General features: G+C 39.3%; 1 protein-coding gene across 2 annotated transcripts in view; it reads left to right on the top strand.

The window, feature by feature from the left end:
- Positions 1 to 11,211, top strand: part of LOC122865213 (carbohydrate sulfotransferase 8-like) — a 167,067-nt gene that overhangs the window by 40,333 nt on the left and 115,523 nt on the right. For both annotated transcript variants that reach the window (XM_044173365.1, XM_044173445.1), the window contains exon 2: positions 6,065 to 6,258. In XM_044173365.1, the coding sequence (XP_044029300.1) occupies positions 6,099 to 6,258 (160 nt within the window). In that variant the 5' untranslated portion in view covers positions 6,065 to 6,098. The remainder of the gene's footprint in view (positions 1 to 6,064; positions 6,259 to 11,211) is intronic.

Raw genomic sequence — 11,211 nt, 5'->3', positions numbered from 1 at the left:
GAAATACATCTAACTTGCAATAATAGCGGAAGTAGTCAAAAACTGTGTGTCCGAATGTCCGAAACATTCTCACAGGCTTGTGTGACAGTCTTAGTTCAGCAATATAAAGGGACCTGCTGAAACCAAAAACTTGCTTGAGGCCAAGAAAACAAGGTCGCTCTTTTCAAACCACTAAAATCAATACTGACATGAATGCATGCTGTTCACACTTTGCTGACTCTATGCTACATTGCTATTCCTTACACTGGACTTAAAGGAGTATAAATCTGAACGCTAGTTTGTGCACTTTCAAAAATATCTCCAATAGCCAGAACACTGGGATTACACCTTCATGAGTATTATGGCTTTAATACAATGGATTGCAGTTGGCATGTGCATGTGCACAGCCAGCCAAACAATACAAAATCAGAATCAGAAATACTTTATTGATCCCCGAAGGGAAACTCTTTGTTACAGCAGCTCGTCTTTATGTCAGTGCACACAGGAGAAAGTACTAGCAAAAAATATATATAATACAATACACTATAAAAACTATTAAAAAAAAAACAGGTCAGAAAATAAATTAAGTACCAACTGGGTGTAAGTATAAAATAAAACAAGTGTGAAGTACCAAGTGGGTTTACTGGTTGATGATGATAATACGGTATAAATGCAATGTAATAATATAAGTAATAAGTAGTATTGCAGCAGCAGGTATGAATAATAAATAGGAAAAACACAGATGTTGCACAGTTATTCAAGTATTGCAGAGATGTAATGATCAATGTCCAGTTTAGTGACTTAGGGTCATACAGACTAACACTTAGAGGGAGGAGTTAAAGAGTTTGGGGCCACAGGCAGGAATGACTTCCTGAGGCGCTCTGTGGTGCTTTTTGGGGGAATGAGTCTTCCGCTGAAGGGGCTCCTTTGCTTGACCAGCACGTCATGGAGTGGGTGGGAGACACTGTCCAAGATGGCATGAAGTTTGGCCAACATCCTCCTCTCTGACACCACCAACAGAGAGTCCAGCTCCACCCCCACAGTGTCACTGGCCTTACGGATCAGTTTGTTGAGTCTGTTAGCATCCGCTACCCTCAGCCTGCTGCCCCAGCATGCAACAGCATACAGGATAGCACTGGCCACCACAGACTCATAAAACATCCTCAGCATTGTCCGGCAGATGTTGAAGGACCTCAGCCTCCTCAGAAAATAGAGGCGGCTCTGGCCCTTCCTGTAAACAGCTTGAGTGTTCATAGCCCAGTCCAGTTTATTGTCTAAGTGTACTCCCAGGTACTTGTAGTCCTCTACAATGTCCACACTGACCCCCTGGATGGAAACCGGGGTCACTGGTGCCTTGGCCCTCTGTAGATCCACAACCAGCTCCTTAGACTTTGTCGCATTGAGCTGCAGATGGTTCTGCTCACACCATGAGACAAAGTTCCCCACCACAGCCCTGTACTCAGACTCCTCACCACCGCTGATGCATCCCACCACAGCAGCGTCATCAGAAAACTTCTGAAAGTGACAGGACTCTGTGTGGTAGCTGAAGTCTGTGGTGAAGAGGAAGTGAGAGAGGACAGTTCCCTGAGGGGCCCCAGTGTTGCTGACCATGCTGTCCGATACACAGTGCTGCAGGCGCACGTGCTGTGGTCTGCCAGACAGGTAGTCCACAATCCAGGACACGAGGGGGGACTCCACCTGCATCGCTGCCAGCTTCAGAATCAGAATCAGAATCAGAAATACTTTATTGATCCCCGTAGGGAAACTCTTTGTTCCAGTAGCTCTTCTTTACGTCAGTGCACACAGGGGAAAACGATAATTTAAACTATAAACAGGTCAGAAATAAATTAAGTAACATGTTGGTATAAGTATAAGATAAACTAAGTGTCGAGTACCAAGTGGGTTTACTGGTAGATGGTGAAGTACAGTATAAATACAATGTCACTAATTATGTAATAAATAATAGTAAAAGCGGAGGTGCATGTACTGTCGAGAGTAATTGAGGTCTATCCGTAACAGTAATAAGAAAAACTAACAAGGGAAAACTAATATTGCACTTGAGTAGTAAACAGAATATTGCACAATTATTATTAAGATGTAATGCTCAATGTCCAGTTTAGTGACCTAGGGTCAAACAGACTAATCCTTAGAGGGAGGAGTTAAATAGTTTGATGGCCACAGGCAGGAATGACTTCCTGTGGCGCGCTCTGGTGTGCTCTTTGGTGGGATGAGTCTTCCACTGAAGGTGCTCCTTTGTTTAGCCAGCACGTCATGGAGCGGGTGGGAGACACTGTCCAAGATGGCGTGTAGTTTGTAGCTTCTCCCCCAGCAGGGCAGGCCGGATGGTGTTGAAAGCACTGGAGAAGTCAAAAAACATGATCCTCACCGTGCTTGCCAGCTTGTCCAGGTGGGTGTGGATGCGGTTAAGCAGGAAGATGATGGCGTCCTCAACTCCCAGCCGGGGCTGGTAGGCGAACTGAAGGGGGTCTAGGAGGGGTCTGACCATGGGCTGCAGCTGTTCCAGCACTAGTCTCTCAAGGGTCTTCATTATGTGGGAGGTCAGTGCCACTGGTCTGTAGTCTTTGGAGCCACTGGGACGTGGTGTCTTCGGCACAGGAACGAGGCAAGATGTCTTCCACAGAACAGGGACCCTTTGAAGACTCAGGCTCAGGTTGAAGACATGTTGAAGGACTCCACATAGCTGGGGGGCACAGGCTTTTAGCACCCCGGGGCTAATGCCATCGGGGCCTGCAGCCTTGTTTGAGTGGAGTTTCATCAGCTGTCCTCTCACCTGGTCAGCAGTCAGGCACACAGCAGAGGTTACAGGTGGGGGAGGTGGGGAGTCATTAGTCAGAAGAGGGCCGTTAGCCTGATGGGGAGGGGGGAGCAGAGTACTCAGAGGAGCTTGAGGGCCGACGGCAGCTGAGTTAGAGGGGGGGATGAGCAGGAGCCGGTGTGGTGAATCTGTTAAAGAACAGATTAAGTTTGTTGGCCCTGTCCACGCTGCCTTCAACTCCTCTGCTGCCAGTCAGTTTGAAGCCAGTGATGCTCTTCATGCTGCTCCAGACCTCCCTCATGTTGTTCTGCTGGAGTTTCCGCTCCAGCTTCCTCCTGTACTTCTCCTTGGCTTCCCTGATTTTCACCTTCACGTCGGCCTGGATTGCCCTCACCTCCTCCCTATTACCATCAGTAAAGGCCCTCCTCTTGGCATTCAGGATGTCCTTGATGTCCTTTGAATACATACATTAATATGTTTGAGATGTATGCATATAACCCCATGGAACAGTTTCTTGTATAAATACACAATGAAGAATTTTGTATAATATTACATAGACATTCTTCTTCCCTTCTGTTTTTTGCATTTCTCTCCATCAACTTTCAACTTTCTCTGTTGCTCAGGCTGTGAAGATTAGAGAAAGCGCAGAAGATGTGAAATAGCTCATCAGTCTGTATAAAGCTCAACAGTTATTAACTTCACTGAGCTGAGGGTACCATATCCTCATTATGCAACAACAATAAACATGACCATCTGTACAGAGACACTTCCATCATCACATAGAAAACGTTTTTCTAACTGTACAATATGTGTATAATATTTGTGTTTTAACCTTTGTTAAAGCTGCTTTCATTCTGCAGGGGTTTGCAATGACTATTGTACTGAACTGAAATGATAAACACACCCGTCTGCTGAAATGGACTTTTGAATATTTCCCTTCTCTCCTCTGCATCAAATATAGGGTAGTCTGCTTGCAATAATCATACTTACGCACTGAGAAATCCATTCTTGCACCTTTTTTAATGACACTTTCTATCCAGTGTGTAACTTTGCCTGCATGGTTTCCCTTTAGAATGACCTAAAGGACATTTACATGGAAAGGAAATATTGTCAATAAAAAGATGAATAAATGGGTTACAGGGTTTTTTCATTTTCAAGTTATTCTACAGTCGCAGCCATTGACAGCATGTAACTACAGTAACACAGGCACAAGTTTTCTAGAATCTAATTGCTAATAGCTTTAAGCCTTATGCAAGATTCTTTTGCATAAATTGCTTCTCTTTATATCCAGAAACAATTCTAACATTTGTATTGATTTAATGCAAAGAAGAGAGACTGCTTTAACCTGAAGTAACCTCTATGAAAAGAGATTATTATATATAATATAAAGAAAGTGTTTCAATATCAGTTTTGGGTGGAGCAATGTTGTAACTGTAATGCATCAGCAAACCCCATTGAACCTCTGCTATAGCTGCATCTGCACTAATTAAACCCGAAAAGCAAAGTTTCATGTCAGTAAAATGCTTACGCACATTGATCAATTAAAAACCTGTGGTGAATACGACACATTATTGTATTGTATTCGCCATCATTCTTTCTTTACTTGTCTCTCTAAAAACACAAATACACACATCCACACTCAGTTTACTTTCTCTTATTTATAGCCTACATTTTAATACTTCGTGCCATTCTCCTCCATGTTGACTTTTTGATGTCTTTTGTGTCATTGTTTGTTACCTTGATTATGTGTGAGACTTTGTTATAAGCCCCTCGGGATTTCTGTTTCACCTGCGTATTTGTTCTTCATGCCACATTTCATTATCTCTGTATTTTATCGCCTGTATAAACAAGTTGACAGTAAAAACAAAATCTTGACAGATATCACTGTATGTTCAAGCATCACGACATGAAACGTCACATTTGACACTCATTTACAGCATATTTATAACTCCTGGTTTTAACACAGGGTTCAATGTGAAAGTCAAATTCTTGACATCACTGAAACAGAGCAAATTTTATTTTCTGCAATGACAATACATGAGTAGTCACCAAAGTTCATTTGCATATTAATTTGAAGACAGATGCTACACAGTCTTTCTGCTGTATAACAGAGCCCAGAGTTGGTCTACACTCATGCCAGTCCAACTGGAACTGTGTTTGCCAAAGTGTATCCTTACAAACAGAACACAGATTTCTTTATTTGGAGGAATTAGGTGTTATCTCATCTTGTTTCCATGTTGAATTTCTGAACAGCTTTAATTCTTCAGACTTCCTGGATTAAACCTTCTAACTTAAACTGACAGTGTTGGATTTCAATAAATAATATGCACTGGCTTATTTTGTCCTTCTGTGTGTCTGTAACCTAAATTGAACTTGTGTGCTGTGGATGAGCACATTAAAAAAAGACAGTATTACAGTATACAGTATTACAGTTACAGTATTTAGTAACACTATAATTAAGTTCAAAATGATAGGATTCTATCTTATGTTCATTTCAAGACAATCCTGGACTTCTGATCTGAGACACAACTGATTTTGATCATTTTTATTACAAGTTGCCACAGCATCCATTTATTATAATCAGTTCAGAACAACTATTTACATACCATTTACCAGTGGTGGAGGAAGAATTCAGATCATTTACTTGAGCAAAAGTAGCAAGACTGCAATATGAAAATGCGCCATAACAAATAAATGTCCTGTTTTGAAAATGTCACTTAAGTATGTATTATTGGCCAAATGTACTGTATCAAAAGTAAAAGTACTCATAATGCTGAAAAAAATGGTCCCTGTGAATGTTTTTATTATATATTTGGATTGCTATTACAGATGCATTGACGTGTTAATAGCATTTTACTGTTATACTTGGTTGGTGTGTAGCCAATTTTAACTATTTTATATATTATCAGGTAGTTTAATCTATAACAGTGCATCATATTTTAGAAGTTGATCCTATGTTTTGTTTGTAAAATCTTTATCAGTAAAGTAACTAGTAACTAAAGTTATCAAATACATTTAGCGGCTTAAAAAGTACAATATTTACCTTGAGTAGAAGTATAAAGTAGCATAAAATAGAGATACTCGCGTAAAGTACAAGTACCTCAGATTTGTAAACAAGTACAATACTTGAGGAAATGTATTGAGTTACTTTCCACCACTGCCATTTACTATACAGTACAAATTTTGACTTGTAATAGAGAAATAAAAAACTCTGAACACACTGTGCCTTTTTTGCTCACTCCACTTTTTCTGTCTATGTCTCGCTTTCCCTCCTCTTCCCCATTTCTCGCTTTCTTTGATTTTCTCCAGAACTTATTACATTAGCGTCTGACTGTGCTGCATCATGCTGTGGATGAAGTGGAAGATGGTGGTGGACTCCCTGCGTGGACGGAGAAGGAGGATGCCCTGTTCCCTCTGGTTCCTCCTGCTGTTCGCTGCTGGAGGTCTGGTTCTCTTCATCCACCAGCGGGATCTGTCAGAGATGGTCCAGCAACATGGCCCAGGTTAGTCTCTACTTGCCCTAAAAAAAACCATAGGTTTCAACCAGTATGGCTTTTGGAAGGCTGGTACTTGCACTGACACTTTCCCAAATGACACAGATATTTAGTTACCTTCTTCACTTCGGACAGTTTTTTTTTTTTAGCTACGCTTAAAATATTCTCTGCAGAGTGGAAGAGCTCTTTAAAAAAGCTCTTACACTGGAAAATGCAAATTCAGTTTTGATTAATACTTGATAATTGTTTTTTTTTCATGCCAGATCCATCATCATGTATAACATGTTTCCAACAAAATTTATCATATGTCCAAACTCTTTACAATATTGCACAATTGTAGCTCTAGGTAAGGTATATTATTTATCTATTAGTCTTTAATAACCAAATTGTTTTTATATTGACATGCCACATTTAAATCAAATCACCACACAGAAAACAAAGCAGTACAGACCTGCCAATACTAAATGCAAAGCACTATCATGAGTTAGTTTCATGAGGAGGTGCAAGAGAGCAGTTCCTTTTTTTAGATGGAGACGCATTGTCCATGCCAAAATGAAAAACTGTCCAATCACAGCGTGGTTGATGAGAAATATAGCAATATAGTAAGTGATTATAAGATTAAACTAAACTGTAATTTTGTGAGCATGTTTATCATGCTCATCAATATTTGTAACTCTTTACTAAACAAATGATCTCACTTTAACAAAACTGACAACATTGCAAGTAGGAAATATTTTGCTGCAAAAGAAAACAAGTTTTGGATTTGAATTCTGCAGAGCCCCCAAAATGGTAGTGGTCTGAACTACTTTTGTGTTACCTTGGAATAACTTTTGCGTCTCGCTTTAAGTTACTGTAGATCAGAACGAAAATCCCTTCACTGTGACCTTTCAGGAGCTCTGTAGAATGAACGAAATTATAGAGAAAATGGAATGTGGAAATCTTTGATAAACATTTTTTATCACTAGTGTTCTTGTAGCTGAAAATATTATCAGACATATGCACAATGCAAATGCACATTTCATGTGGCTGTGTTAATCATATTGGCAATCGAATACACTGGCTGAATGATAATGAATTGCCCAATAGCCTTACATATTTGCAAAGATGTATATTTACAGTAGTGGTCTAGCCTAAATGACAACACATACATATAGCCTTATATTTTTGCAAAATAATACATAGTCTAACCCTAATAAACCTATACACACACAGATATGAAAACACACAATCACACACAGAAATAACTACACCAAGGTATGCACACACATACACACATAGAGAGAGAGAGACAAAAACACATACACAGGTGAGCTAGTGCATGGATGCAGACAAGAATAGCAATGCACACATAAGCACACCAAGGCTTTCTGTACAGACACATAAAAGTACATGCCAACATAAATATCCAAGCAGGCAAGTCCACACATGCATGCACATGCATACATAAAAGCAACCATACCACACATGTAACCACAGCACTCACGTGGTGCACAAGCACAGTGCTACATGCACACACACACACAGACACGTTATGAAATCAAAGAAGATATGTACTGTATGTGCGTTTGTGTTATTATACAGAACTGGGTGTGTTGTTGCATTCAGGTTTAACCAGCATGATGGAGAGAACATTTGTTCCCCATATACTTCCCTTTCCATTCCAGCTCGGTGGCCTTGCAGTCAGAGTTTCCTCCGTGATAGAGTACATTCAATTTCCAAATGAGTCAAACCTTTGTCCTCATAAAGGGAGCCAGTGTGCTTCTGCTTGGCACTCAGCATTAAGGAGATTGGGGTTTAAGCAGCCATGATGGAAGAGTGTCTTGAGCGTGTAAAACTAAGCTGCTTCATGTCTCAGAAAGAAGAGATCAGCTGCTTGCTTATGTGCCTCTTTGGCTTGTAGTACATTTTCCACCTAAATGAGAGCAGCATTAGTTGCATGTTGCTGCTGTTGTTGGACCAGCCCCTGCCTTTGATTTCAAGGGACTCACTGGTGATATTTCACTTCATCTTGATTTCAGAAATTGCTCATTTTGGGGTTTTTCTATCCTTTTGGATTAAACTTTTTAAGAAACATAATGCAGTTCACATGAAAGGACACCCAATTTCACTGTTTTAATGCTTTCAGTGAGCTGTAAATAGTAAATGTGTTTCAGTGTGCTCAAGGAAATTATGATCAACTAGTACAGCAGGTTCTCTGGGGTTAAAACCCTCACCAGCAGAGCCACAGAAGCTGCAATCCCACTGAGTTGCGACACTATCGTGTGTCAACAGCACTGTGAATCATGAATACCAGAGCGGTGCTACTCTCCACAGCAATAAGAGCCACTTAGCCAGAGTGGAATCTCTCCAGCCCTCTAATATTCCCCTGATTGTCAGATGCTTTCAGGCCCGGTGGCAGGTGAAAAAAAGGCCATTCAAAATGACACACATAGGACACACACAGACGCACGTATGCAAGACAGACACACATTATGGACAAATATACAAACCATGACAACCAGCATTTAATATTCATGACAAATATCAGACAAAGACCCATTAGAGCTTGAAAGAAGGCATTCCAGGATTACACCAAATTGATAGTTTTCATCCTTGCAATTTTGACGTGTAACAAGAACCAGAAGCTTGTGATATAACCATTTGTGAAAGCCCTAACTACCATTTTAACCTAAAATCTTGTTTTGTCATATTTAGCTTGTCTACTTGATGGTATGGTGATGTTTTTTTTTCCTCCAAAAAAAATTTCTTTCACTAGATATTTAACAGGCTCATTTACGGAATAGCATTTTTGTGTGTTTGTACACATTTGTTCATTCAATTTCACTTAAAATTGTATTTATGGTTTATTACAACTGGTGTCTTGTTTTCATAGTTTTAGCCATAATTTCGGTTATGATAATGTTACACTCACCAAAGTAATTGCTGAGATCTGGAAACACGGCAAACATCACAACAACAAAGTCCAATGGGGCCAAAAACACAGACGATCATACAGGTTGTAAACCAGCCAACATTTTAGTTCCAGATTATCTTAGTTTTATTGACAGGAAAAACCAAAAGTGAGTCCCTCAATGTACAGGAAATCATTGTGCACACATAGCTATGGCAAGTACAGAAGGACAAAGTTGAACTGTGATAAATGTTTACAACAGACAGTGTGGGTTATAATTTTAGCGATCACCTGCATTTGGCTAATCCTGGGGTTTGTGTCTGCCTGTTAGTGTTTCTTGCCCCCATGACATCTTTTTAGCATTGTCATCTGATCGTAAGCCCCTCAGTGGCTGCAGAGCTGACACCTCTGCTTATTTCACTCCTTCAGCTACAGTGAGAACAACTACTATTCATGTCACCTTGTGCGTAAAAGTCAACTCAGCTTTGTGAAAACAAGCTGGTGTTATTCAATCAGCAGAGAGAATGTGGATGTTCTGATTTTAAAGTAGGATTTAATTTTGATTCAATTATACTGTCCAGCAACTTGTACTCGTGCAGATAATCCAGATCTCACCTGGGAATTAAAATATAGGAGACATTTTTGACAGAGAACATGCCTGTGTGTACCAAATTTTATGGAAATCTATCCATTAGCTGTCAAGATATTTCACTCGAAACCAATACTTACAACATCATGGACGCACTAGATAAAAAGTCACACTAAGTTATTAAGATTCATAGGATCGTTAGGATTCTTAAATGCCTGTGTCAAATCCATTTTATAATCCCTAACCTTAACCAAGTGTTTATTATTGTAACCATGACAACAAAGGTCCCACTAATCTTAACCAAGTAGTTATTTGAATCCAAACCCTAATTTTTCCTTACTTTAGCCAAGTTGTTTTTGGGCCTAAACCTAACCATAGCGGTGTAAGATCAGAAAGCTGTTTTATTTTTTAAACAGTGATGTCGTCCTGGAAAATTTTGACCAAAGACATATTTTGTTGTTTAATTTAAAGGTCTTGTTGCTCTTCTACAAATATATATAAAATATATCAGTACAAGGGAAGAAGAGAAAACTTGAGGAAATAAGGTAAATGGACTGTATTTGTACAGCAATTTGGGGTTGAGTGTCTTGCCCAAGGACACTTCAACATGTGGGCTGGGGGATGCCGGGATCGAACCGCCAACCTTCCGATTGGTGGACAGCCCACTCTACCAATATTGTTACTGGCTGACAAGAGAGGAAAAAACAGGATATTGCAATGAAAATAGTTATATCATGTATTTTAAAATGATGACATACAAAATAATTTGTTTGGGAACGTACATTGTAAAAATGACAAATTATTATCAATATAGTATACATTATTATTGCGTGGGAACAAAACATTAGGCTAAGCCTGGGAAGAAGAGTGTCCCTTTAACTGTAGCTCTAGCTATGAAATAGTAATGTGCATTTTTTTAAAATGATGATAAAATACTTTTTAACAGTAATGTAGTTTTAGGGTTCTTACTTACACCAGCTTTTATGTCCTGTCATATCATTATATCAAACAATTAAGGAGCTGAATACATAATTTCACTCAGCAACGACCGTTACTGTGGTTTATTAGACAACATACAGTACAGTATTCTTTGTACAGTATTCTGTATGTTGTCTAATAAACCACAATAAATGTCATCATGGCAAGCTTTTCATCAACTTTGTTTTGAAAAGCATGCGTGAGTACTTTTTAGTGACAGTACACCATTATCAGGACGAAGCATTGGAAATATGGGAGAAAGCTCCCTTATTATGTGGGCTGTTTAAAAAAAAAAAAAGCAGTCCTTTGTTTACCCCTTTTTTTTAATGTAATCACAAAGTAATCATTGGGTGAGCTGTAATATGTAGCATTATTCATTCTGATATAATTACACAATACTATCTATCACCACAATAGATACTGTTAAACAGAAAACAAAGCATGTCCATGTTAAAACAGAGGTCGTAGTGTAATCAGTAAGTAGAATATACATTGTTTATGTTAC

Source organism: Siniperca chuatsi, linkage group LG1 (genome assembly GCF_020085105.1).
Source record: "Siniperca chuatsi isolate FFG_IHB_CAS linkage group LG1, ASM2008510v1, whole genome shotgun sequence".
Lineage (NCBI taxonomy): Eukaryota > Metazoa > Chordata > Actinopteri > Centrarchiformes > Sinipercidae > Siniperca > Siniperca chuatsi.
The sequence above is the reverse complement of the archived record's forward strand: the minus strand, read 5'-3'. Positions and strand labels throughout refer to the sequence as shown.